This window comes from Hyla sarda, chromosome 4 (assembly GCF_029499605.1).
Source record: "Hyla sarda isolate aHylSar1 chromosome 4, aHylSar1.hap1, whole genome shotgun sequence".
NCBI classification, from domain to species: domain Eukaryota; kingdom Metazoa; phylum Chordata; class Amphibia; order Anura; family Hylidae; genus Hyla; species Hyla sarda.
The window spans coordinates 28,049,824-28,077,530 of NC_079192.1; the positions used below are offsets into that span (position 1 = coordinate 28,049,824).

Consider the following 27,707-nt stretch of genomic DNA (forward strand, 5'->3'; position numbering starts at 1 on the left):
CTTTTTAGAGGATTTCAGAGGTAACAGCATAGAAGTGCCAGACAGAGTTGGATTATGGGATAGGCTGAAGACACCAACCTGCCCTACCTATATGTACATCATGATGCCTGCTGGGATATTACTTAGGTACTGTATAACATTGCTGTTTAAACACAACATTACAATGTTATTTTGGCACTATATGGCACTGTTAAATGCTTAGAGGGGTAAATCAACTGGTGCTAGAAAGCTATACAGATTCGTAAATTACTTCTATATAAAAATCTTAATCCAGTACTTATCATCTGCTGTATGCTACAGAGGAAGTTGTGTGGTTCTTTTTAGTCTGACCACATTGCTCTATTTTGACACCTCTGTCTGTGTCAGGAACTGTACAGGGTAGAAACAAATTCCCATACAAACCTCTCCTGCTCTGGACAGTTCCTGACATGGGCAGAGGTGTCAGCAAAGAGCATATAGCAGCTGATAAGTACTGGAAGGATTAAGATGTTTATATAGAAGTAATTTACAAATGTGTATAACTTTCTGGCACCAGTTGAGTTAAACATTTTTTTTTCCCCAGACTACCCCTTTAACCCCTTAAGGACGCAGGGCATACAGGTTTGCCCTCATCCCCTGGTACTTAAGGATGCAGGACGTACCTGCGCGCTCCGACGGCTAAAGGGGATTTGAGGCGAGCACAGAGCAGTGAAAGTCGGCTACAATCAGTAGTCAGACACTCACTGCTTATGCCGGGCAGTGGCGGGACATTTAACCCTTAAGACACCATGATCAATGACAAACACAACGTCTTAAGTTAAAGTGCACATCTACGGTAGCTCAGAGGAGATTACTGAAACCCCGCGACGTGATCGATGGGGTTCGGTAAACTAAAATGGGGGAGAAGGGTCCACTGAGCCAGGCTGTATCAATTGATCACCAATCGCACTGTGTAATGCTATGCCATAGTCATATCATTATACAGTGAATGGGATCTAATGATTGCATATAAAAGTTCCCTTTGGGGACTTAAAAAGTGTAAAATGGAAAAAAAATCTTTAAAATTTATATAAAACCACCTACCCTAATAAAAAATTAAATGACCCTTATTTTTCCATTTTACAAAATATATGTATATATTAACATATTTGCTATCGCCAATGTCCATACTATCAAACGATGATGTTTTTAATGCATCATATATCAGGAAATAATTAATAAAAAGCAATCAAAAAGTCCCATCAAAACAAAAATGGTACCGATAAGAACTACGGGCCATGGTGCAAAAAATGAGCTCTCCAAAGTTATAGGGGGTCAGAAAAGGAACATTTTCGGCATACCAATTTTTTTAAAGAAAAGTTAGCATTTTTTTTTTTAAAGTTGTAAAATAATAGAAAAACTATGTAAATTGGGTATCATTTCAATTGCATTGACCTAAAAAATAAAGATAATGTATAATTTTACCTTAAAGTGCACTGCGTAAAAACCAAACCCTCTAAAAGTAGCAAAATTGCTATTTTTTCACAAATGTCTTTCACAAATAATAATTTTTTGGTCAGGTCTGTTTTATGGTAAAAAGGAAAGGTGTCATAACAAAGTACAATTGATCATGCAAAAAAACAAGCCCTCATATGGGTCTGTGGGGGAAAATATTAAAAAGTTATGGATTTTAAAAGATGAGGAAAAAAAAAAAAGTTTTGTGTATAACATGGGGGTATTATTTAGGGTCTACATGGCAGGTGGCAGAATTATGTTTCACTTCAGTCCTTCAAAACAAAAATGTTAGGGGGAAGGGGGAGGGGTACACATCCGTGCCGAAACACCTCTGTGGGCCTTAATCTAGTCCTTGTTCTAATAAATGATACATTAATTCTACACTTGATTTTACTAAATATAATAACTGAAGCCATTTTTAGGGACAGATGTATTACTGGAGATGATACCAGAGCTCTGTAATCTGGCACATATCCAATTGACTGAAGTTTTAGTAGATATAATCTGCATAAATGGACGACCATGGTGCAATATTAATTTTTCTTACCTGAATCAGTAATGACGGTAACAGACACATATATTCTCCACTGTAACATGTCTTTCTCTTGTTGAAAATATTTCACCAGGTCTTGTCTTTTCAAAACAGCAAAACCTTCACCATCGGAGATCTAGTTGAGAGTCAAAACCCACAAAAATTAACATTGTCTATGTATGGGTAGCCAAAAGGATAAAGAGGTTGTCTCTTAAAGAGAAGCCAACCATATTCCCCATGAGAGAGAGCTGCTCTCGGAGAGAGAATACGCCCTATGCTCAGAGCTGTTCTCGAAGAGAGAGTACGCCCTATGCTCAGAGAGCTGCTCTCGAAGTGGCTGACTTGAGCCATCCATAAACCATCATCTGGACCAACCACCACTTCTGAGATGTCATATATTGTCAGAAAGGTTAGTTACACTTTCATTTCAGACACACCTTAAAGAAGTATCATGGGTATCTAAATAGTATCATAACAATCAATCCTGAGGGATTATTTGGAGAATAGTAATACATGTATTTATAATACTAAGAAGAAGATAAACTTGGAAAAAAGAAGTATCATTACCTCTACTCTCCTTAAAGTATCTGGAAGACTATTCTTCTCATTGTCTTTCTTGATTCCAAAAAGAACAAAGGCCTTGCCATGTACAGGTTTACCATAGAGATAACTGATGAGATAATAATAACATATTACAGCGTTTTAGCACCAGTCACATTATTTACACCTCAATAAATATCACATAAACATTTCCAATAAAACATTTTTATGTAAACTCAACACGGTCAAATGCTTCTACTCACTTGGCCTCTATGTCCACCCTTAGCTCTTCATCATTAAAGTAGAAAAAATTCCTAGATGTTTTTATTTTTATTTCAAAGCTTGGTAGAACTGAAATAAATGTTAAAAGAAACATGAATTAGGACTACTATAACTCATTGTAAAATTATCAATCATGCAATACCACATCCATCCACATGGTGTGCTGTTCAGCATAATGGTGGAGATTTATCAAAACCTGTGCAGAGAAAAACATGCCCAGTTGCCCATAGCAACCAATCAGATTTCTTCTTTCATTTTCCACAGGCCTTTTCAAAAATGAAAGAAGCAATCTGATTGGTTGCTATGGGCAACTCAGCAACTTTTCCTGTGGACAGGTTTTGATAAATCTCCCCAAATATGTTTATATGAGCAACAACAAAAAGGAGATTTTTTAACACTTACCGTAAAATCTCTTTCTCGAAGGATCCATTGCGGGACACAGACCGTAAGTGTATACTGCTGTCTCTAGGAGATGTGAAACTATGACAACAAAAACAGTTGGCTCCTCCCAGCAGGATATACCCGCCTTCAGGCTCTGAGCTAATCATTTTAAGTTCCAGAGCAATAGGAGGAGACTAACAGGTCAAGAAAAACCCAAAACTGTCCGAGAACCAGAAAAAAAAAACATAACTGAACACACCCTTGGACAGAGAACCAAGGAAAATCCCAAAAGGGTGGGAGCTGTGTCCCCCAATGGATCCTTCGAGAAAGAGATTTTACGGTAAGTGTTAAAAAATCTCCTTTTCTCTATCAGCTCCATTGGGGGACACAGACCGTGGGACGTACCAAAGCCGTCCCTTGGGTTGGCAGATAAGCAGTCAGGCAGACGGCCGTTCCACTGCCGCCTGCAACACTTTACGGCCCAGACTAGCATCAGTCGATGCAAAGGTATGAACTCGGTAGAACCTCGAGAAAGTGTGCAAAGACGACCAGGTAGCCGCCTTGCAAATATGCGAGGCCGAGGCTCTATTCTGGAGAGCCCAGGATGCCCCAACAGAACGGGTAGAATGAGCCACAACCCTGAAAGGAGGAATCTTCCCCTTACAGCGATAGGCCACCGAAATGGCAGACCAAATCCACCGAGAAATGGTGGCCTTGGAAGCAGGTTGTCCCTTGCGACGACCTTCCGTAAGGACGAAAAAGGAATCACACTGACGAAACGAAGAAGTGATGGAGAGATAAGACCGGACAGCCCGAACTACATCCAGCTTGTGTAGTAAGCGCTCCTTAGGATGAGAAGGAGCAGGACAAAAAACGAAAATAAGACCGCCAAGTACGGTGGTAAATTCTTGCAGAGGAGGGCTTACGAGCCTTGAGCATGGTGTGAATGAATTGGGAAGTGAACCCGCGGGCCCTCAAAACCGCGGTCTCAACTGCCACGCCGACAAATGCAGCGACTGTAAATTGGGGTGGCAAAGAGGATCCTGAGAGAGTAGGTCCGGCGGGAGCGGAAGGCGCAGTGGAGTGTCGTCCAGGAGCCTGACTATGTCGGCGCACCACGACCTTCGGGGCCAATCTGGAGCTCTGCTTTGAGCTTCCTCAGCACCCTGGGAAGGAACGGAAGAGGAGGGAACAGATAGGGTAGGGGACACCCTGCCCAAGGAATCACTAGGGCGTCCACGGCCAGAGCCTGAGGGTCCCGGGACTTGGACACAAAAAGAAGGATCTTCCAATTGTGCCGGGACACGAAGAGGTCCACGTCCGGAATGCCCCAGAGGTCGCAGAGTTGTGCGAAGACCTCTGGATGTAGAGACCACTCGCCAGGGTTGGGTGAGGACCGACTGAGGAAGTCCGCTTCCCAGTTGAGCACCCCCGGAATTTGAATCGCCGAAATGTCCGGAACCTTGCTCTCCGCCCAGGTGAGAATCTTGGTCACCTCGGCCATGGCTGCCGAGTTGCGAGTGCCGCCCTGACGATTTATGTACACCACAGCCGTGGCGTTGTCCGACTGAACGCGGACAGGACGGGACTGAAGACGGGACTCCCAATGAAGAAGAAAAAGAAGAATCGCCCATAATTCTAATATGTTTATCGGAAGAAGGGTCTCCTGGGGAGACCAGAGTCCCTGAACCGTCCAAACCCTGAACACGCCAACCCAGTCTGACAGGCTGGCATCCGTTGTAACAACCTGCCAGTGAAGGGGAAGAAACGACCACCCTTGGAGAAGAAGGGGGGAGCGGAGCCACCAGAGCAGAGACTGACTGACCCTGCGAGGGAGAACAATCTGATAATCGAGAGACAGAGGAGACCTGTTCCATCAGGAAAGAATCGCCAGTTGAAGGGGGCGGCAATGAAACTGGGCAAAGGGTATGGCCTCCATAGTTGCCCCCATCCGACCCATGACTTCCATACAAGTGCGGATGGAGACTGATACCCGGGACCGGAGGGAGCGGACCCCCGACTGGAGTGCCATATGTTTGCGGAAGACAAATCCGGGCAGATGCTGTGTCGAATTGAAGTCCCAGGAAGGTTAGAGACTGGGTAGGGCGGAGGACTGACTTGTCCTGGTTGACCATCCACCCGAAATGAGTCAGAGTGTGGAGAGTGATGTCCAAATTCTCCAGAGTCTGGGCTCTGGTTGGAGCCTTGACGAGAAGGTTGTCCAGATAGGGTATCACCGAGATTCCCCTCGACCGTAACAGGCCCATCACTGGTGCAAGGATCTTTGTAAAGACCAGAGGAGCCGTGGCTAGACCGAAGGGGAGAGCTACAAATTGAAAGTACCCCTCCAGAACCGCAAAGCAGAGGTACCGATGATGGCCTGGGAATATCGGCACATGGAGGTAGGCATCCTTGATGTCCACTGATGAAAGGAACTCCCCTTGTTCCAGGGACACCACCACCGAACGGAGAGATTCCATTCGGAAGTGGCGGATGAGGGGGTCATGGTTGAGACGCTTGAGGTCCAAAATTGGACGCACAGAATCGCCCTTCTTGGGAACCACAAAAAGATTTGAATAGAAACCCCGAAACCGTTCCCCTGGAGGAACGGGAACAATAACCTCCTGAAGAAGCAGAGACTGGAGAGCCGCTCGAAATTGCTTTGCCAGAGGAGGAGACCGGGGGACCCGGATGCGAAAAAAGCGATCCCTCGGAAGAAAGGCAAATTCGATCCGGTAACCGTTGAACACCACATCCCTGACCCAAGAGTCCTGAATGTGAGAGGTCCAAATGTCTCGAAAAAACAAGAGATGACCTCCCACCTGAGAAGAAACCGCGGGTTGGGGCCTCACTTCATGCAGAAGTGGGCTTGCGGTTGCCGAATTTGGGCGCAAAGCGGCCAGACCGGTTGGAATTCGACTACAAAGACGGGCGTGGCCGGAACGAGGGAGCCTTCCTGTCCCGCGAGGGCACCTGCCCGGACCCTTTGCTGGAGCCAGAGGACCGAAAGGAAAAGGGCTTGGAAGTAGGGCGAGCCTTATTTTGAGATAACCAGGAACTCTTACCTCCCGTTGCCTCAGAGATAATTTCATCAAGGCGTTTGCCAAAAAGACGGCCGCCCATAAAGGGAAGCTCAGTGAGAGACCTTTTGGAAGCGGCATCCGCATTCCAAGCTTTAAGCCACATAGAGCGGCAGAGAGCCACTAGGTGACCCACAGCAAAAGCAGAACAACGGGCTGCCTGCATGGAAGCTGTGCACAGGAAGTCCCCAGCTTTAGAGCATTGGAGAGCCAGAGCAGATAGATCCTCCGGGGGGATCCCACTAAGATATCCTGATGGAGCTTTTGGCACCACTCCGCCAGGTCCTTGGACACCCATGTCGAGGCGAAGATGGGAAGAAGAGAAAAGCCAGCTGCTTCAGTGGCAAACTTCGCTAAGGATTCTACCTTCGCTAAGGATTCTACCTTGAAGGCAGCGGCATCTGCCAGAAGCAGTGTAGTCGCCTTAGATATCCGGGAAATTGGTGGATCCACTGAGGGAAACCACCTTAGTGACAAGGTCCTTGTCAAATGGATAACGTTCTTGAATTGTCTTGATTCCTCTTGTCTGGATGTTTGCATGCGGTTTCCAGAATGTCGTCAAAATCAGCGTGAGAGCTGAACCTTTAAAGTGTCGGCTTAGCACGATGAAAGGATACTCCTGGATTGACATCCGAAGATCCTGGGTCCTCTAAGTGAAAGGTGTCTCTTAGGGCTGTCACCAAAGAGTTCACCGTTGCAATTGAGTTCGAGCGGTCCTCTGAGTCAGATGCCAGCGCGGAAGCCTCGTCCACCAGTTCATCAGGGGAATGAGAATGAGTAGAGGCAGTCCTGGAGGGGGGCGACCCTGACCGAGTACGCGGTTCTGGCGTGGCAGAGCGGCGACTCCGAGAACGTGCTCTAGAGGAACGACGGTTGTGCCCAGATGACCGGGGGCGGGACCCACGAGGGAAACACTCACGTCTATCTGAAGACTCAATGGAAGACTCAGACGAGGCACCCCTAGGATGCTTGTGAGAGCGTGAAGTATGTGGAGACGAGGAACGGGCCCTTCCAAAGGTCCTGCGCAGGGAAGACCCCTTCAAGGCGGACACCACTTCCCGGGAGGCCTCAGCCACCGAACGGGAGACTTTGGTCAAGTCAGCCATATACTGGGACAGGGAAGAAACCCAGGCTGGTGGAGCGGCTGAACCCACCGAGACCGAAGGGACATCAGGGGGTACCATTGGGTCTGGGGGAGCAGTGGAGCAGGCAGGGCAAGTGGGTTCAGCAGAGCCAGACATCTTGGTTTTACAGTGCTTACAGAGATAGTAAGTCACGGAAGTTCCAGGTTTCTGTTTAGAGGAAGGAACAGCTCTGGATACGGACATAATGTAGAAAGAAAAAAAGGAGATAGGAACTTTCTCACCCTAGTCTGTGTCCCCTGTCAGCTGCAGTGAGGAGAACTCGCTCTGAGCAGCTAGAAAGAGAGTAAACAGGCCAGCCAATAGGAAGAGAGGGGCGTGCCTGAAGCAAGGCACTCACTAACTGACCCCTTCTAACTGAAAATCGTGCTCACGGCGCTGATTGGAGCCTGCTTCGCGCCTCTGAGAGCTCCTAGCCCTGTGGGCGGAGCTATAGATGGCCTTAAAGAACTGTCATGGCACCCACTCCTTGTCCCGAGCTTACCTGATGGCCGTTTATGCGCCCGGGGGAAGAGAGCGGGCAGACAAAGCGCCGGCAGAGAAAGAGAAAGTGAAAGAGAAAGTAAGCCTGCGCGTAAGCGCCCGGCTCACGACAGCGCCGCGGCTATTAGCCGCACATAAGGCGCTGCCGACAAAACGAAAGTAAACCAGCGCTGAGAGCGTCCGGCCCGATACAGCGCCGCGGCTGATAGCCGCATATAAGGCGCTGACATGGTAGCACAAGCACACACGCACACACATATAAGTGAAGTGCACCAAGCACACACACACATAAGTGTAGTGCCCCATAAAAAATGCCCCCTCAGGTGCCACTGCTCCCCCAGAATAAAGTACAGCCCTTGCATAGGCTAGCCCATAAAGTGTAGGTGGGCCAAAACAGGGGGTCTCCAGAGGTTGCGAGTTCGTACCTATGGAGAAAAAAGGGGGGAAAGTACTTACCTCAGTCAGAAGAACTTACATAAAGGAGTCTTCAGTGAAGTCTTCAGTCAGCTTTAGTTACCTGCATCACGCCTGGCTGCTATGCGCGAGCGAGGCGAGCAGGTAAATAGGGGGACCCGGACCCATGAGGTACCACCCAAGCGCTGACTGTTGGCGAGGGGGGGGTTAACAGCACATATACGCAATGTCTGTGCCCCCTCACTCACAATGGAGAAACGGGGAACCGCAGTCCCTGAGTCCCCACCTGAAAACAGAAAAGAAAAGGAATAAAAAACTAACACGTCCCTAACTAGAAAAACAAAAAAACAGAAGACCTGTTCTGGAGCAACCCAGACCACGTCCACTTCCTTCAGACACTAAACTTATACTGATTAGCTCAGAGCCTGAAGGCGGGTATTTCCTGCTGAGAGGAGCCAACTGTTTTTTTTGCCATAGTGTCACATCTCCTAGAGACAGCAGCATACACCCATGGGCTGTGTCCCCCAATGGAGTCGATAGAGAAAGACATGTATAATTCAATACTTTACAGAGACACCTTAAAGGGGTACTCCTCCCCTAAACATCTTATCTCCTTTTCAAAGGATAGGGTATAAGATGTTTGATCGTGGATGTTCCAGCTGCCACGCCTTCTCCCATAGACGTGAATGGAGTGGGGCGTGATTGTTGCGGTCGCTCTGTGCACCGGATGTCTGGAGTCCTGCCACAGAGATCGCATGGAAATCCCAGTGGCCAAATCCCTGTGATCAGGCATCTTATCACCTATCATTTGGATAGAGCATAAGATGTTTAGCAAAGTGTCCCTTTAAGGTAGAAATGTTTACTATGCAAATACTAATTTTCTGTGTGCAGGTGTATTATTTACTACAGGAATTGTTTGGAAAGTAGGAGTTTGGAAAAAACACTTTGAAAAACTTTATTCTGCGATTCTGAGTTGATAAAGGGCAGTCCTTCTAATAAATCAGAGCGAAGCTACAAAGAGATGCCCTCTCTGAAGGACCCTGTAAATCTACACAGTTGATAACTATTGATAAGTTCCATGTAATACTTTATTTCCCCTGTGGAGGTGCTGCAGAAGAATTAAACACTTACAATGTACAGTTCCCCTGCAGATCACAGATGATCACTTATGATACTTGCAGTGGAAAACCACAGAGAAGCACAATTATGGATCAGACTACAATAAATTATAATACGAAAGGATCAGTTAATAATTTGATGATGACTTAATCTATGAGGTCTCTTTGCTCCAGTTCTTACCATATTCCTTCACTTCAAATTGTGTGGTATAATTCTGTATTAAGGTGTCCTCAAACTTTACTGATATGGTCCATAGTCCCAAACTGTAAAACAGGGGAAAAGCTATGAATTAACATTTCATCCTCCTCATCCCTGTCCTCCAATAGACATGAATCCGGGGCTGCTGCCTCTTAGCATCCATGATTTCTTTGTTTCTCACCTTACTAGATCAGTCAGTGTATAAGACAAGGAAATTATTCCATTTTTGTTGATTTGTTGAACTAGGTCTTTTTTGACAATTACATTATCTGGAGTCTGTGAAGAAAAGAAAATATCTTATATCTGCAGATATGGTTGAGCCTAGTTCTCTAGCATGGTGGTATGTAGTGCACATCTTTGTCTTCATACTAATGTGTCATAGGAAGATACCTTAAAGTGTACCTGTCCTTGGCAAAAACTTTCATATAATGTAGATAAGAGCCCTGCTTGTCCTCAGTGTACAGATCCCCACTTGTCCTCAGTGTACAGAGCCCTGCTTGTCCTCAGTGTACAGAGCCCTGCTTGTCCTCAGTGTACAGAGCCCTGCTTGTCCTCAGTGTACAGAGCCCTGCTTGTCCTCAGTGCACAGATCCCCACTTGTCCTCAGTGTACAGAGCCCTGCTTGTCCTCAGTGTACAGAGCCCCGCTTGTCCTCAGTGTACAGAGCCCAGCTTGTCCTCAGTGTACAGAGCCCCGCTTGTCCTCAGTGTACAGAGCCCCGCTTGTCCTCAGTGTACAGAGCCCCGCTTGTCCTTAGTGCACAGATCCCTGCTTGTTCTCAGTTTACAGAGCCCTGCTTGTCCTCACTGCACAGAGCGCAGCTTGTCCTCAGTGTACAGAGCCCTGCTTGTCCTCAGTGTACAGATCCCTGCTTGTCCTCAGTTTATAGAGCCCTGCTTGTCCTCACTGCACAGAGCCCTACTTGTCCTCATTGCACATGGCCCTGCTTGTCCTCAGTGTACAGAGCCCTGCTTGTCCTCAGTGTACAGAGCCCTGCTTGTCCTCAGTGTACAGAGCCCTGCTTGTCCTCAGTGTACAGAGCCCTGCTTGTCCTCAGTGCACAGATCCCCACTTGTCCTCAGTGTACAGAGCCCTGCTTGTCCTCAGTGTACAGAGCCCCGCTTGTCCTCAGTGTACAGAGCCCAGCTTGTCCTCAGTGTACAGAGCCCCACTTGTCCTCAGTGTACAGAGCCCTGCTTGTCCTCAGTGTACAGAGCCTTGCTTGTCCTTAGTGCACAGATCCCTGCTTGTTCTCAGTTTACAGAGCCCTGCTTGTCCTCACTGCACAGAGCCCAGCTTGTCCTCAGTGTACAGAGCCCTGCTTGTCCTCAGTGTACAGATCCCTGCTTGTCCTCAGTTTATAGAGCCCTGCTTGTCCTCACTGCACAGAGCCCTGCTTGTCCTCATTGCACATGGCCCTGCTTGTCCTCAGTGTACAGAGCCCTGCTTGTCCTTAGTGTACAGAGCCCTGCTTGTCCTCAATGTACAGATCCCAGCCTGTCCTCAGTTTACAGAGCCCTGCTTGTCCTCAGTGTACAGAGCCCTGCTTGTCCTCAGTGTACAGAGCCCTGCTTGTCCTCGGTACACAGAGCCCTGCTTGTCCTCAGTGTATAGAGCCCTGCTTGTCCTCAGTGCACAGAGCCTTGCTTGTCCTCAGTGTACAGAGCCCTGCTTGTCCTCAGTGTACAGAGCCTTGCTTGTCCTCAGTGCACAGAGCCCTGCTTGTCCTCAGTGTACAGAGCCCTGCTTGTCCTCAGTGCACAGAGCCCTGCTTGTCCTCGGTACACAGAGCCCTGCTTGTCCTCAGTGTACAGAGCCCTGCTTGTCCTCAGTGTACAGAGCCCTGCTTGTCCTCAGTGTACAGAGCCCTGCTTGTCCTCAGTGCACAGAGCCCTGCTTGTCCTCAGTACACTTTAACCCCTTGGGGACGGAGCCCGTTATGACCCTAAGGACGGGAGCATTTTTTGCAAATCTGACCACTGTCATTTAAGCATTAATAACTCTGGGATGCTTTTACTTATAAATTTGATTCCAAGATTGTTTTTTCGTGACATATTCTACTTTATGTTAGTGGTAAATTTTTGTCGATACTTGCATAATTTCTTGGTGAAAAATTCAAAAATTTGATGAAAAATTTGAAAATTTTGCATTTTTCTAACTTTGAAGCTCCATGCTTGTAAGGAAAATAGACATTCCAAATACATTATATATTGATTCCCAAATACAATATGTCTACTTTATGTTTGCATCATAAAGTTGACATGTTTTTACTTTTGGAAGACATCAGAGGGCTTCAAAGTTCAACAGCAATTTTCAAATTTTTCACAACATTTTCTAAATCAGAATTTTTCAGGGACCAGTTCAGTTTTGAAGTGGATTTGAAGGGCCTTCAAATTAGAAATACCCCACAAATGACCCCATTATAAAAACTGCACCCCTCAAAGTATCCAAAATGACATTCAGTAAGTTTGTTAACCCTTTAGGTGTTTCACAGGAATAGCAGCAAAGTGAAGGAGAAAATTCAAAATCTTCATTTTTTACACTCGCATGTTCTTGTAGACCCAGTTTTTTTTTATTTTTACAAGTGGTAATAGGAGACAAAGCCCCCCAAAATTTGTAACCCAATTTCTCTCGATTAAGGAAATACCTCATATATGCATGTCAAGTGTTCGGCGGGCGCAGTAGAGGACTCAAGAGGGAAATGAGTGACAATGGGATTTTGGAGAGTGAATTTTGCAGAAATGGTTTTTGGGGGACATGTCACATTTAGGAAGCCCCTATGGTGCCAGAACAGCAGAAAAACCCCAACATAGCATACCATGTTGGAAACTACACCCCTCAAGGCACATAACAAGGGGTCCAGTGAGCCTTAACACCTTACAGGTGTTTGACGACTTTTTCGTTAAAATCGGATGTGTAAATGAAAAAAAAAAAATTTTCACTTAAGTGCAGTTTTTCCCCCCCAAATTTACCATTTTTACAAAAGGTAATGGGAGAAAATGCCCCCCAAAATGTGTAACCCCATCTCTTCTGAGTATGAAAATACCCCATGTTAGGATGTAAAATGCTCTGCTGGCGCACTACAATGCTCAGAAGAGAAGGAGCACCATTGAGCTTTTGGAAAGCGAATTCGTTTGGAATGGTAGTCATGGGCCATGTGCGTTTACAAAGCCCCCCGTGGTGCCAGAACAGTGGACCCCCCCCCCCACATGTGACCCCATTTTGGAAACTTAATAAGGGGTGCAGTGAGTATTTACACCCCACTAGCGTTTGACAGATCTTTGGAACAGTGGGCTGTGCAAATGAAAAATAAAAATTTTCATTTTCACGGACCACTGTTCCAAAAATCTGTCAGACACCTGTGGGGCGTAGATGCTCACTGCACCCCTTATTACATTACATGAGGGGTGTAGTTTCCAAAATAGGGTCACATGTGGGGGGATCCATTGTTCTGGCACTATGGGGGCTTTGTAAACACACTTGGCCTTCAATTCCGTACAAATTTTCTCTTTAAAATCCCAAAATGAAAAATTTAGGGTAACACCAGCATTTTAGTGAAAACTACTTTATTTTCATTTTCCCATCCAAATTTAGTGAAAATTCGTCAAACACCTGTGGGGTGTTATTTTCATTTTCCCATCCAAATTTAGTGAAAATTCGTCAAACACCTGTGGGGTGTTAAGGCTCATGTTCCGTGAGGGGTGTAGTTTCCAAAATGGGGTCACATGGGGGTATTTATATTTTTGCGTTTATGTCAGAACCACTGTAAAATCAGCCACCCCTGTGCAAATCACCAATTTAGGCCTCAAATGTACATGGTGCGCTCTCACTTCGGAGCCCTGTTGTATTTCAAGGAAACAGTTTATGCCCACATATGGGGTATTTCCATACTCAGGAGAAATTGCGTTACAATTTACTGCTTGTGAAAATAAAAAGTATGGGGCAACACCAGCATGTTAGTGTAAAAACATTTTTTTTAACACTAACAGGCTGGTGTAGCCCCCAACTTTTCCTTTTCATAAGGGGTAAAAGGAGAAAAAGACCCCCAAAATTTGTAGTGCAATTTCTCCCGAGTACGGAAATACCCCATATGTGGCCCTAAACTGTTGCCTTGAAATACGACAGGGCTCCGAAGTGAGAGAGCTCCTTGCGCATTTGAGGACTAAATTAGGGATTGCATAGGGGTGGACATAGGGGTATTCTACGCCAGTGATTCCCAAACAGGGTGCCTCCAGCTGTTGCCAAATTCCCAGCATGCCTGGACAGTCAGTGGCTGTCCAGAAATGCTGGGAGTTGTTGTTTTGCAACAGCTGGAGGCTCCGCTTTGGAAACACTGCCGCACGATACGTTTTTCATTTTTATTGGAGGGGACAGTGTAAGGGGTGTATATGTTGTGTTTTACTCTTTATTATGTGTTAGTGTAGTGTAGTGTAGTGTTATTAGGGTACATTTGCACTGGCGTGTTACAGTGAGTTTCCCGCTAGGAGTTTGCGCTGCGGCGAGAAATTTACAGCAGTGCAAACTTGAAGCAGGAAACTTACTGTGAACCTGCCCGTGTGAATGTACCCTGTATGATCACATGGGGGGGCAAACCTCCAGCTGTTTCAAAATTACAACTCCCAGCATGAACTGACAGACCGTGCATGCTGGGAGTTGTACTTTTGCAACAGCTGGAGGCACACTGGTTTGAAAACCTTCAGTTAGGTTCTGTTACCTAACTCAGTATTTTCCAACCAGTGTGCCTCCAGCTGTTGCAAAACTACAACTCCCAGCTTGTACTGACAGACCGTGCATGCTGGGAGTTGTACTTTTGCAACAGCTGGAGGCACACTGGTTGGAAAACCTTCAGTTAGGTTCTGTTACCTAACTCAGTATTTTCCAACCAGTGTGCCTCCAGCTGTTGCAAAACTACAACTCCCAGCATGTACTGATCGCCGAAGGGCATGCTGGGAGATGTAGTTATTCAATAGCTGGAGGTACGCAACTACAACTCCCAGTATGCCGAGACAGCTGTTTGGGCATGCTGGGATTTGCAGTTTATAGACCACTGCCCAGATGTTGCAAAACTACAAATCCCAGCATGCCCAGACAGCAAAGAACTGTTTGGGCATGCTAGGAGTTGTAGTTTTGCAAGATCTGGTGGGATACAGTTTAGAGACCACTATATAGTGGTCTCAAACTGCAGTCCTCCAGCTTTTGCAAAACTACATATTCCAGCATGCCCACACAGCAAACAGCTGTCTGGGCATGCTGGGAGTTGTAGTTTTGCAACATCTGGAGGGTTACAGGTTAGAGACCACTGTAGCCCTCCAGATGTTGCTAGGCAACTTACCGGCTTCCGTCGGATCCAGGGAGCTGTCCTCTTCTGCCGCACGCCGCTCACCGTCGCCGCCTGCCGATCACCGTCGCTCCGCTGCCTCCGGACAGGTAAGTGGACGTCGATGCCCAATCCTCTTCGGTTTCCCCATTCTGCCCCACCTATTGTGGGTGGGCAGGACGGGGAAAACGAAAGTTAACCCCCCCGCCCCCGATCTGCTATTGGTGGTCACGTCTAGACCACCAATAGCAGGGATAGGAGGGGTGCCACCTCACTCCTATCTCTTCAGGGGGATCGTGGGTGTCTTAGACAACCGCGATCCCCCTTATATTACGGGTCACCATAGACCCGGAATGACCCGGAATCGGCGCAAATCGCAAGTGTGAATTCACTTGCGATTTGCACCGATCACCGACATGGGGGGGTCTGATGACCCCCGTAGGCATTTGTGCGGGGTGCCTGCTGATTGATATCAGCCGTCACCCCGGTCCTGTCCCCGCCCGGCGCGCGGCGGGGACCGAAATTCCCACGGGCGTAAGGATTCGCCCTTCGTCCTTAAGTACCAGGACGCAAGGGCATATGCATATGCCCTTCGTCCCCAACAGGTTAAAGGAGAACTATCATACAGAAAAATGTATCCCCTACCTGCAAGGGGACTCCCAGGAAACAGAGTGTATCTATGACTCTCCAATAGAGATACATTGAGGCGACATGTCGATCACCGATTTGTGCAGGTATCGGCAAGCCCGCACGAAGCGGCGGCTGACAGGTCCCCTGCATGGTCACTGGTTTTAGAGCCGGTGTCCCGTCTAGGAGATCAAAGGATAGAGGATAAGTTCTTACCATATTCCTTCACTTCAAATTTATGAGAGGGGGAGTGTCGGCTGTGGTCACTCGTAATCTGACCTTGGAGCAGAGTTCGCTCTGTGAAGTGGATTACAGGAGTGCTGGGTCGGAGATCTCGGGATAGGGGATAAGATGTCTATGGGTGGAGTACCCCTTTAAGGGATAAAGTTGTGCAGTCACTATATATGGCATGTTAATGTTTGATTGACTTTATTATGATTTGGCCATCATACGGACTGTAATGTATATATTGGAAAAGGACAACATCTTACCAGGAATTCGATGGTCACTGGCTTGGTCACTGGTTTTAGATTTGGGGTCATAGTAAAAATCCTGTATAGAACTTCATAAAAAAGAGAGAAATATATAAAGAAAAAATGTCTATGGGTTTAGTTATTCAATGTTCAATATTGTATTATGTATATGTTTATATTCTGAATCTGGTTTCTTCAGTTTTAACAGATGTAGCATGCGCCAGATCAGAGGTGTAACAAGATGTTTCTGGGCACCAAAACAAAATCCGTACCTGGTCTATCCCCTACCATGCAACACATGGTTTTTATGAGGTTTCCTCTGAAATTAATGGGAGCTGGTCTTCAAGTTAAAACAGTTTGGTCTTTGAGGCATAACATGTGCAGTTTTGTCTAAACGCACATTGATTTTGTCCTTTTGAACATGTCCATATGGTTATTCCTGGCAAAAATGTCACCCATCTTCATTCTTCTTTGGCATTGCTCACACTACAGTCATGGCTTCTATTTATATCCAGACAGTTATGGTGGATCAATTTTTAGCCAGCAAAACCTGATTGAACCAACTGACTATAACGGGGTCCTTTGGGGATCTGTGGTATGGTACCACATAAATACCCTTATAGACTGCACTATCCTTGCCATAAAAAAATTGAGAATATAAAATGGAAATCTCATCAAATCTCTTAACAATAATGTGAACAAAGTCTTGAAAGAAACTATTTTAAATATTTACATTTTTATATATTTATTATTTATATTTATTTTAATCAAGTTTGAATGAATATCATGGATGCATCTTTTTTTCTCATTGACACGGACCAAAGTTCTCTATTTTAAGGGATTACCTGTATAGTTGTAAATATTTGGTGAGCCACTAAAAGAAGGGGCATAAGGATAACTATTAGTGGCTCTATGTTGTATATTAATCATCCTGAAGACTTATTCGAAGCTCCAAGACTAAGACACAGTCTTCACAGTTCTTCTAAAAAGAAAATGTGCAATTGTGTAAGCTTCTAGATTCACGTGGACAAGTAGATATATGTACTGTAGACTCCCATTTTTTGTTAATTTCTAAAATCAGCTTTTTGTCATCAGCGATGTCATAAAACTGTACCTGTAGACCCGGGGGTGTAGATGGGTTTGTCAGTCTGTATGAAGATATATCCACTTTGGAAGGACACCAGGACAGGTTTCTCCAGGTTGCAAGAGGGAGACTTTACAGAGACGTACACAAATTGTTTCTTGTCTGGATTTTTCTCCAAGTTATTTGAGGGGACCTTAAGGAAACAAAAACATTATCATAGACATCAGTAGTGGTAGAAAAATGAAAAAGGACACATTTTTCTTTTTTTGTTTATTTTTCTTACATCATCTAGATACCAAAGAAAATGTAAACTAAAGAGATCTCCAGCAGTCGTTTTTCTCATTGACCAAAGTAACCATTGATCAGTCACCAGCTATGACAATGCAGTTTGTGTTCTGCTAACACGGGATTGTTGGGGCCTGATCTTTATCCTCACCATAAACTCAATAAATATAAAATAAAAAGAATGGAGGATAGCTCCTTGTGTATCACCATTAGCGTAAATTAGGGAAACCTCAAAGGAGGGTGGTAACTAAAGTCTAGCTGCTTAGCTTAGGATATATATGAATAGGCCTATCCCCCCTAATTTATGGGGTTGTGGAAGCATTAGTGGAAAACTGCTTTGACGGGTGATTCAGGTTGGAATAATCCCAAAAAACTGTAATTTGTTAATAGAGTGAAGTAACAGTGATACCTTTGGATGGTGCTGAGATCCATAAATAAATGTCTGCAGACAAGTAGATCTCAGATAAACTGTGATCCAATGTATTACAGAAGATTAAAAGCGACTATGATGCATTTTGAAGACATACCCTCCTTGACCAGATTGGGTATACAGTGGGGGATAAGTATTTAGTCCGCCATCAATTGTGCAAGTTCTCCCACTTAAAAGATGAGAGGCTGTAATTTTCATCAAAGGTATACCTCAACTATGAGAAACATAGGCGGAGATTTATCAAAACCAGTCCAGAGGAAAGGTTGCTGAAACGCCCATAGCAACCAATCAGATCGCTTCTTTCATTTTGAAAAGGCCCCTGAAAAATGAAAGAAGCGATCTGATTGGTTGCTATGGGAAACTCAGCAACATTTCATCTGGACAGGTTTTGGTAAATCTCCCCCATAGTGAGAAAAAAAATCCATAAAATCACTTTGTCTGATTTTGAAAGAATGTATTTGCAAATTATGGTGGGAAAAAAGTATTTGGTCAATAACAAGAGTTCATCTAAATACTTTGTTATATACCCTTTGTTGGCAGTGACAGAGGTCAAACGTGTTCTGTAAGTCTTCACAAGGTTTTCACACACTGTTGCTGGTATTTTAAACCATTCCTCCATGCAGATCTCCTCTAGAGCTGTGATGTTTTATGGCTGTCGCTGGGCAACACGGACTTTCAACTCCCTCCAAAGGTTTTCTATGGGGTTGAGATCTGGAGACTAGGCCACTCCAGGACCTTGGAATGCTGCTTACAAAGCCACTCATTTGTTGCCCGGGTAGTGTGTTTAGGATCATTGTCATTCTGAAAGACCCAGCCACATTTCATCTTCAATTCTCTTGCTGATGGAAGAAGGTTATCACTCAAAATCTCATGATACATTGCCCCATTCATTCTTTCCTTTACACTGATCAGTCGTCCTGGTCCCTTAGCAGAAAAACAGCCCCAAAGCATGATGTTTACACCCCCATGCTTCACAGTAGGTATGGTGTTCTTTGGATGCAACTCAGCATTCTTTCTCCCCCAAACACGACGAGTTGAGCTTTTACCAAAAAGTTCTACTTTGGTTTCATCTGACCATATGACATTCTCCCAATACTCTTCTGGATCATCCAAATGCTCTCTAGCAAACTTCAGATGGGCCCGGACATGTACTGGCTTAAGCAGGGGGACACGTCTGGCACTGCATGATTTGAGTCCCTGGCGGCGTAGTGTGTTACTGATGGTAGCCTTTGTTACTTTGGTCCAAGCTCTCTGCAGGTCATTCACTAGGTCACCCGTGTGGTTCTGGGATTTTTGATCACCGTTCTTGTGATAATTTTGACACCATGGGGTGAGATCTTGCGTGGAGACTCAGATCGAGGGAGATTATCAGTGGTCTTGTATGTCTTCCATTTTCTAATAATTGCTCCCACAGTTGATTTCTTCACTCCAAGCTGCTTGCCTATTGCAGATTCGGTCTTCCCAGCCTGGTGCAGGTCTACAATTTTGTTTCTGGTGTCCTTCGACAGCTCTTTGGTCTTGGCCATAGTGGAGTTTGGAGTGTGACTGTTTCAGGTTGAACTCAAAAATAATGATCACAAGGATCAATGACCCTAATGAGGGGTGGACTAAACATATGTTTGTTTAGTACCTCAACTCAGCCCAAAAGGACTGAGCAAAAAGTCCACTTTTTATCCCTCACTTGATTAAAACTTAACTTTTAATTAAACAATAAAGTGGATATATAGAGCTATAAGTGATTTTAAAAGATCCAGCATATTAGCAATAGCTAATCCAGCATATTAGCAATTCTATATTCAGTTGGTCCCTAGGGACAACAAGTACACTAATATATGTGGTGCTAATATGCTGGATCTTTTAAAATCACTTATAGCTCTATATATCCACTTTATTGTTTCAGGTTGTGGACAGGTGACTTTTATACTGATAACAAGTTCAAACAGGAGCCATTAATACAGGTAACAAGTGGAGGACAGAGGAGATTCTTGAAGAAGATACAGGTCTGTGAGAGCCAGAAATCTTGCTTATTTGTAGGTGAAAAATACTTATTTTCCACCATAATTTGCAAATAAATTCTTAAAAAATCAGACAACGTGATTTTTCTCATTATGTCTCTCATAGTTGAGGTATACCTGTGATGAAAATTACAGGCCTCCCTCATCTTTTAAGTGGGAGAACTTGCACAATTGGTTGCTGACTAAATACTTTTTGAGGGTATGCCTCAGAAACACGTCACTTTTTATCTTCTGTAATAAACTCATCTGAGATTTACTTCTCCTGGAACAATTTATTTCCGGATCTCCGCACAATCCAAGGATGTCACATTAACTTCACCTTATCTGGTTCTATTGCTGGAAAGGATGTTTTTAGGTCAAAGATGTGAGATTAACGTCTATGAAATAGAAGCAGAATGGGTGGTGTAGCCATCTATATTGCTGGAGTTACCAAGAACCAAGATAAAATGTCTGCTGGGGCCCCCCGCGATCTCCCGCAGCACCCGGCATTCTACACAAATGCCAGGTTTTTGCGACAGTAGTCGTGAAGTCATGGCCACGCCCCCTCATGATGTCATGGTCACACCTCCTCCATTAATTTGTATAGGAGGAGGCATGTCGACTGACACGCCCCCTCCCATAGACATGAATGGAGAGGGTGTGGTTGGGACATCACCAAAGGGCATGGCCATGACATCACGGCCTCCGGGTCCGAGCATTCTGCTGAAGCACCGGGGTACCCCTTTAACTGAATTGAGGCAGGATATGAAAGTCAAGATCATACCTCGAAGATAAACAAGGATTTGAACCTAAAGATGCAACCAAAAGAAACATCGAGGAGGAAACTAAAACGAGAACTAGAGGAAGTTCAAGAATGAGGGTCAAAAGTAAAGTTAGCACTAAGAACAATGCCAAGATCTTAACCTTAGAAATTTCGTTCCGAATATCTAAGAAGAAAATTCCAAGCGAATTTTACTTGCAGCAGCCTCACATTGAATTTAATGTAAGGCTTCTGCACTGTGCATACTGCATTATTTCTGTGGCATAGTTTTTGACGCGGATCCGGATTACATTTGAATATGAAACGCAAAATCCACCTGGAAAAGCCATTAGTCAATGGGACTTTGAATTTCGGTGCTTACTTCAACGGTAAAAATTTCCAAGCAAAATAAATGCCCGTTCTGTGCTATTTTTAACAGTGCAAATTCCGTGAGGAAATTCTATGAGGATATTCCTGAAAATTTCTGATTAAAGGGGCATGATGAGTAAAGATGGGTTACTACTGTGAAATGGCAAGGAGAGGTAATAGATTTTTGGGCTTCTACTACACATGAAACACTGCCTTACCGTCAATTTAACATTGCCAAAGAAGTTGTTATTGCTGTCCACTGAGACTTTGCTTGTAACTAAATTAAATCTCTTTCGGGGAAAGTCTTGGATTGTGATGTCAGCAACAAACGCAGTCCCCTGTCCATCTACTATAATGGTCTCTTCACTGTCCACACGCAGAACGTTGGGTGTTATCAGGCTGCAACTGGTGGAAGAAATACATGGAGAGAAAAGATCAGTAGTTTATATATTCCATAAAATATTCCCATTCTTTTATCTGTCCCAACTAAAAAAATAATTTGGGTTGTCCAAGATAGATATGAGATAGATAGATATGAGATGGATAGATAGATAGATAGATAGATAGGAAATAGATATATAGATAGATATATATGAGATAGATACAGTAGATAGATAGATATGAGATAGAGAGATAGATATGAGATAGATAGATATGAGATAGATAGATAGATAGATATGAGATAGATATGTGATAGATAGATAGATATGAGATAGATAGATAGATAGATATGTGATAGATAGATAGATATGAGATAGGTAGACAGACAGATAGGGCCCTGTGTTTAATGACATGTATTTAATGACATGTATTTAATGACATGTATTTAATGTACATGCAAAAACGGGGCACCGCGATGGGTAGCAATGTAGCACTGAATTATGCTAATATATTTATGGCGAATTTTGAGGAGATGTACATCTATGTGTCCCACCACTCTGATAGGAGTGGTGGCGATACATAGACAACATCTTCCTCATTTGGTGAAGTAACAGATTTATTATAATTTCAGGATTATTTGAACAACAGAGACCCAGACATATGTTTCACCCTAACCTATTCTACGCAGTCGGGGAGCTTTCTGGACGTTATGGTGACTATCAGCAATGGACGGTTGAGCACTGACCTATATTCAAAAGAGACGGACTGCAACACACTACACTACTCGGATGACTACAACAGCTAACCTATTCTACGCAGTCGGTGAGCTTTCTGGACGTTATGGTGACTATCAGCAATGGACGGTTGAGCACTGACCTATATTCAAAAGAGACGGACTGCAACACACTACACTACTCGGATGACTACAACAGCTAACCTATTCTACGCAGTCGGTGAGCTTTCTGGACGTTATGGTGACTATAAGCAATGGACGATTGAGCACTGACCGATATTCAAAAGATAGGGACTGCAACACACTACACTACTCGGATGACTACAACAGCTGTCATCCGAGATCTGTGGTGAATTCCTTGCCCTACAGCCAAATGCTGAGGGCAGGTATGATCACAGACTCTTCTGACCGCTGTAACTTTTTAATTTTTCTGTATAAAGGCATGTGTGAGGGTTCATTTTTTGTGCCATAAACAGTAGTTTTTACCAGTGTATAATTTTTTTTTAATGGGACTTTTTGGTGTTTGATATTTTTTTCCGTTTACGCCGTTTACTGTGCAGGGTCATAAACATAATTTTTTATTAGTTTGTACATTTACGCATGACACAATATCAAATAAGTTTTTTTCATAAAATGGAAAAATAAGAGTGATTTTATTTTTTTATTAGGGGAGGGTTTTGTTTTTTTTAAATAATTTTAGAGACTATTTTTTGCACTTTTTAAGTCTCCATAGGTTACTTTTATATGCAATCATTACCACAAGAGGATATATTTTTAAATTAGAGGGGCAAAGGTTTCTGCAGTAATATGAGGAAGTACCGTATTTATCGGGGTATACCACGCACCGGCCTATAACACGCACCCTCATTTTACCACGGATATTTGGGTAAAAAAAGTTTTTTACCCAAATATCCATGAAAAAATGAGGGTGCGTGTGTGCGCGTGTATACCCCGATATACCCCCAGGAAAGGCAGGGGGAGAGAGGCCGTCGCTGCCCGCTTCTCTCTCCCTGCCTTTCCTGGGGTCTAGAGCGCTGCTGTCGGCCCTTTTTAACCCCTGGTTATCGGCGCCGCTGCCCGTTCTGTCCCCCTGACTATCGGTGCCGGCGCCGATAGCCAGGGAGAGAGAAGCGGCGCCGACAGCCAGGGGGAGAGAAGGGGCAGCGGCACCCATTGCCGGCGCCGCTGCCCCGTTGCCTCCCCCCATCCCCGGTGGCATAATTACCTGAGTCCGGTCCGCGCTGCTCCAGGCCTCCGTCGTGCGTCCCCAGCGTCGTTGCTATGCACGGCGCGGCGCTCTGACGTCATGCGCCGCGCCGTTCAGCGCATAGCAATGACGCCGGGGACGCACGACGGAGGCCTGGAGCAGCGGAGCAGCGCGGACCGGACTCAGGTAATTATGCCACCGGGGAGGCAACGGGGCAGCGGCGCCGGCAATGGGTGCCGCTGCCCTTTCTCTCCCCCTGGCTGTCGGCGGGGTGAAAAGGGCCGACAGCAGCGCTCTAGACCCCAGGAAAGGCAGGGGGAGAGAAGCGGGCAGCGACGGCCTCTCTCCCCCTGCCTTTCCTGGGGGGTATCGGCGTATAACACGCACACAGACTTTAGGCTAAAATTTTTAGCCTAAAAAGTGCGTGTTATACGCCGATAAATACGGTATTACTTTACTGAGAGAGTATTGGATACAAGGAATAGCCTTTCTGCAGAAGTGGTCACTGCAAATACAGTGAAGGAGTTCCTATACTATTCATAGTATTCAGAAATATTGGGCAGACTAGATGGGCCAAATGGTTCTTATCTGTTGACCCATTCTATGTTTCTATTGCATTCACTGGATAATGCTATGCCTATGACATGGCATCATGCGGTGTGATCGACAATCCACTGATATAGCCTTTAATAGCCCAAGGATGGTTAAGTAAATTGGGCACTAAACAGGAAATTACAAGTGATCCCAGCGGTCGGACCCCATCGTGATCAAACTATCCCCTATTCTGTGGAAATGGCATACGTTTTTCATAAGTTCAGTTTCCTAACGTACCCCTTGAAAGGTAATATAACAGTAAAATATTAAATATATACGACTTGGGATGTGTAGAAATGAGATAATAGATGAAACAAACAGACCAAGAGCAAAAATGGCAGAAAGAAAGAAGAAAGGAAATACAGAAACAGTTAACACATTGAAGAATATAATTATTGGTGGCAATTGGTTTTCATTGTGGCAATTTTATGAGGTCACTTCACAAGGGCCCTGTATTTATGCTATATATATTTTATGTTAAATAAACATATTAGATTCCAAATATCTATAGACTTTGAGCTCCAACATTTCGTTCCATAAATACAGAAACAGGCTGTACAATTATTCTTACAATTGATTATCCCCTTAAATTGACCAAAGTGTATCTTCTGTGGATTAGGTACAGTAGTTTGGAGTAGTCATATTTAGAGATGAGCGAACTTACAGTAAATTCGATTGGTCACGAACTTCTCGGCTCGGCAGTTGATGACTTATCCTGCGTAAATTAGTTCAGCCTTCAGGTGCTCCGGTGGGCTGGAAAAGGTGGATACATTCCTAGGAAAGAGTCTCCTAGGACTGTATCCACCTTTTCCAGCCCACGGGAGCACCTGAAAGCTGAACTAATTTATGCAGGAAAAGTCATCAACTGCCGAGCCGAGAAGTTCGTGACGAATCGAATTTACAGTAAATTCGCTCATCTCTAGTCATATTAGTCGAGTGATGCAGAAGCAAAATCATTGAATGTTGTGGAATGCCTTTTTTATTGGAAAGTATTTTGTAGAGACAAGCTTTCGGGAGTCCTTGATATAGGGAGGGCCCAAAAAACCTATCTCTACAAAATACTGTTAATCTAATTAAAAAAAAGGGTATTGCAAGATTCTACAACATCCTATGATTTTACCTATGGATTAGGTAGTAATTTACAGTCACTGTATATTTTTAGGCCTGAATATATAGTAGATGTATATATGTGTAAACTCAAAATGTATGGAGTCAAGTAATACTCACTGAGGCTGCGCGTAGGACCCAATAAATCCATATAGTAGAATGAGGCACAAAGCTCCAAACCCCATGATGCTTCCTGGAGTATGTGCTGTCTTGGAGATGTGATGGGGGTTATAAAGGATTTTAACCTGACCCCCACCCCCTCACCCTGACCCTTCAGTCTCTTTAATAAGTAACAGGGAAGATTTAAGCTCTATGTAAATACCTGGCTGCTGGTGAAGTAAAGGAATGTCTATTTCAAAATCAAACTCTGTTGGGAAATGACATATTTCCAGCGACAAGGTCTATTGCACAATGCAAAATAGAGTGAAAGAAGATCATTAAGCAGATTATACAGATTGCAAACAAAGGAATAACATTAAGAAACAGCATACACTGATCCCTCAACTTACAATGGACATAACATACAATAGTTTCACCATACAATGGTCTTTTCATGACCTTTGTAACTTGAAACCAGAATCACCATACAATGTACAGACAGTCCAGATCTGTGATACATGTCAATGGACGGTAGATTTGATCCATCAGAAGTGACATTTCACTGGTAAATCACCTGTATTACGTAAGTGCATGCACGGAATCCCTGTCTGGTAGCGCCTCCCTATAGTACAAGTGGTACCACATGTTCTGTCCTACTGTAATGTTGTGGAATGCCTTTTTTTATTGGACAGTAGTTTGTAGAGACAAGCTTTCGGGAGTCCTTGATAAAGGGAGGGCCCAAAAAGCCTGTCTCTACAAAATACTGTTAATCTAATAAAATCCTATGCCATAGTTAGCTGCTCCTTTGGACACCAGGTGAGGGCGGCTCAATTTTACATTTTTTAGGACACTGTGTACTGTACAGGACCCTGAAGAAGCTCCTATCCTCTACATAGACAGTGATTACAGCTCCCAGCAGATCTTTATTACTTTTATATGTAAGGATTTGCTTTATCTATATTCGTTATCTACTTATTTTTCTTTCATCCTCACTTTTTCCTATTTTTGGATGACATTTTGTTGACTTCAGAACCAATTACCAGGTTTCCATAGAGTTATCGTCTCAACATACAATGGTTGTCCTGGAACCAATTAACCCCTTAAGGACTTCATTTTTCCTCATCACCTTCTAAAAATCATAACGCTTTCAATTTTGCACATAAAATTCCATATGATGGCTTATTTTTTGCACCACCAATTCTACTTTGCAGTGACATTAGTCGTTTTACATAAAACATCCACGGTGAAACGGAAAAAAAATTCATTGTGCGACAAAATTGAAGAAAAAATTTCATTTTGTAAATTTTGGGGGCTTCCGTTTCTACGCAGTGCATTTTTCGGTAAAAATTACACCTTATCTTTATTCTGTAGGTCCATACAGTTAAAATGATACCCTACTTATATAGGTTTGGTTTTGTCGTACTTCAGAAAAAAAAATCATAACTACATGCAGGAAAATTTATACGTTAAAAATTCTCATCTTCAGACCCCCATAACTTTTTTATTTTTCCGCGTACGGGCCGGTATGTAGAGAGTTATGACTACACAAACAAAATGGTGTATGACTATGAATTCATGACCAGGATAATGATGCATTATTAATTCACGAACTGAATTTTCTAAGAAGGATTACTTTAGACTGATTTTAAAAATTCCTTTACTATCATCATCTACCTTATTATGCATCTATTGACTATGCATGAAATACACTTTATAATTTATTTATTATTTTTTTCCTTTTCTTTTGACTAACAATTGACTATTACTGGAAGTATGCACAATGAAGTGAATGTTTCTACATACTAGAACGACAATAATCTCACTTAAATTTTATTTATACCACATTTTATTACCTGTATTATACACTGGTTTTGTAGTGACTTGCCTGTGGCTCTCTGACCAATACCTAGCTACTAGGGTCTATCGGTTACACACTCTTACCCCTAGAACTCTACCTAGATAACACTTACTGAGAGTTACCTTTCAGTATACATGCATTTTCCTTAGGCTTACAGGAACATCTTCTGGCCAGGAAGAGCATCCTGAACATGTAGGAAAGAAAAGAACAAGTTAGTGTATAAACAGTGGTATGGAACTGAAGAAAGGATTGTTACAATCCCTAAAGCTTTGTTGAGTTTTGGAAGTGTGAGATATTTATGGGTTTTGCGTTTACAGAAGTTTATTATGTGGTACATTAAAGGAATTAGGAAATGTACAATGTGTACATGACACTATATGAGGTAAGTCTTGGTATCTTAGGTGAATATTTTCCCAGGAGGTGCTAGTGAGGGGTGACACAAATGTTACTCCCAGAGGAGCTGGGAGAGCCACCTAGAGAAAGCTACTATAACACCTACAAGAAAATGTCATACCTGTATACAGAAATTGAAGTTCCTGTACAATAAACACTTACATTTTCTTAACCTTTGACCATACATTTTTATTTACCTGAACAAAAAATTATCAGGTGCATTCACCTGCGAAATAAGTGCAAATCTGTTGCACAGGAGGACAATATATTACTCTATGGGTATATACATTAGAACGGTCACACAAGGATCAACAGTCCACCTGTGCTAAGAGTCCATTAGCAAACACGGCTA

The 27,707-nt window shown here is 43.9% G+C and overlaps 1 protein-coding gene across 2 annotated transcripts in view; it reads right to left on the reverse strand.

Annotated features, from left to right (window-relative positions):
* LOC130367668 (complement C3-like) overlaps positions 1–25,217 on the reverse strand; it is a 126,399-nt gene extending 101,182 nt beyond the window's left edge. Inside the window, exons 1-9 of one of the 2 annotated variants that reach the window (XM_056570242.1) lie at positions 25,126–25,217; positions 21,202–21,388; positions 17,176–17,338; positions 16,080–16,150; positions 9,826–9,920; positions 9,627–9,709; positions 2,809–2,896; positions 2,573–2,675; positions 2,021–2,141 (exon numbers count right to left, since the gene is read on the reverse strand). In XM_056570242.1, coding sequence (XP_056426217.1) covers positions 2,021–2,141; positions 2,573–2,675; positions 2,809–2,896; positions 9,627–9,709; positions 9,826–9,920; positions 16,080–16,150; positions 17,176–17,338; positions 21,202–21,388; positions 25,126–25,190 — 976 coding nt within the window. In that variant the 5' untranslated portion in view covers positions 25,191–25,217. Of the gene's footprint in view, positions 1–2,020; positions 2,142–2,572; positions 2,676–2,808; positions 2,897–3,229; positions 3,404–9,626; positions 9,710–9,825; positions 9,921–16,079; positions 16,151–17,175; positions 17,339–21,201; positions 21,389–25,125 lie in introns of those variants that run through there. The other variant, XM_056570243.1, reaches the window with a different exon arrangement.
* Between the last annotated feature and the right edge of the window lie 2,490 nt (positions 25,218–27,707).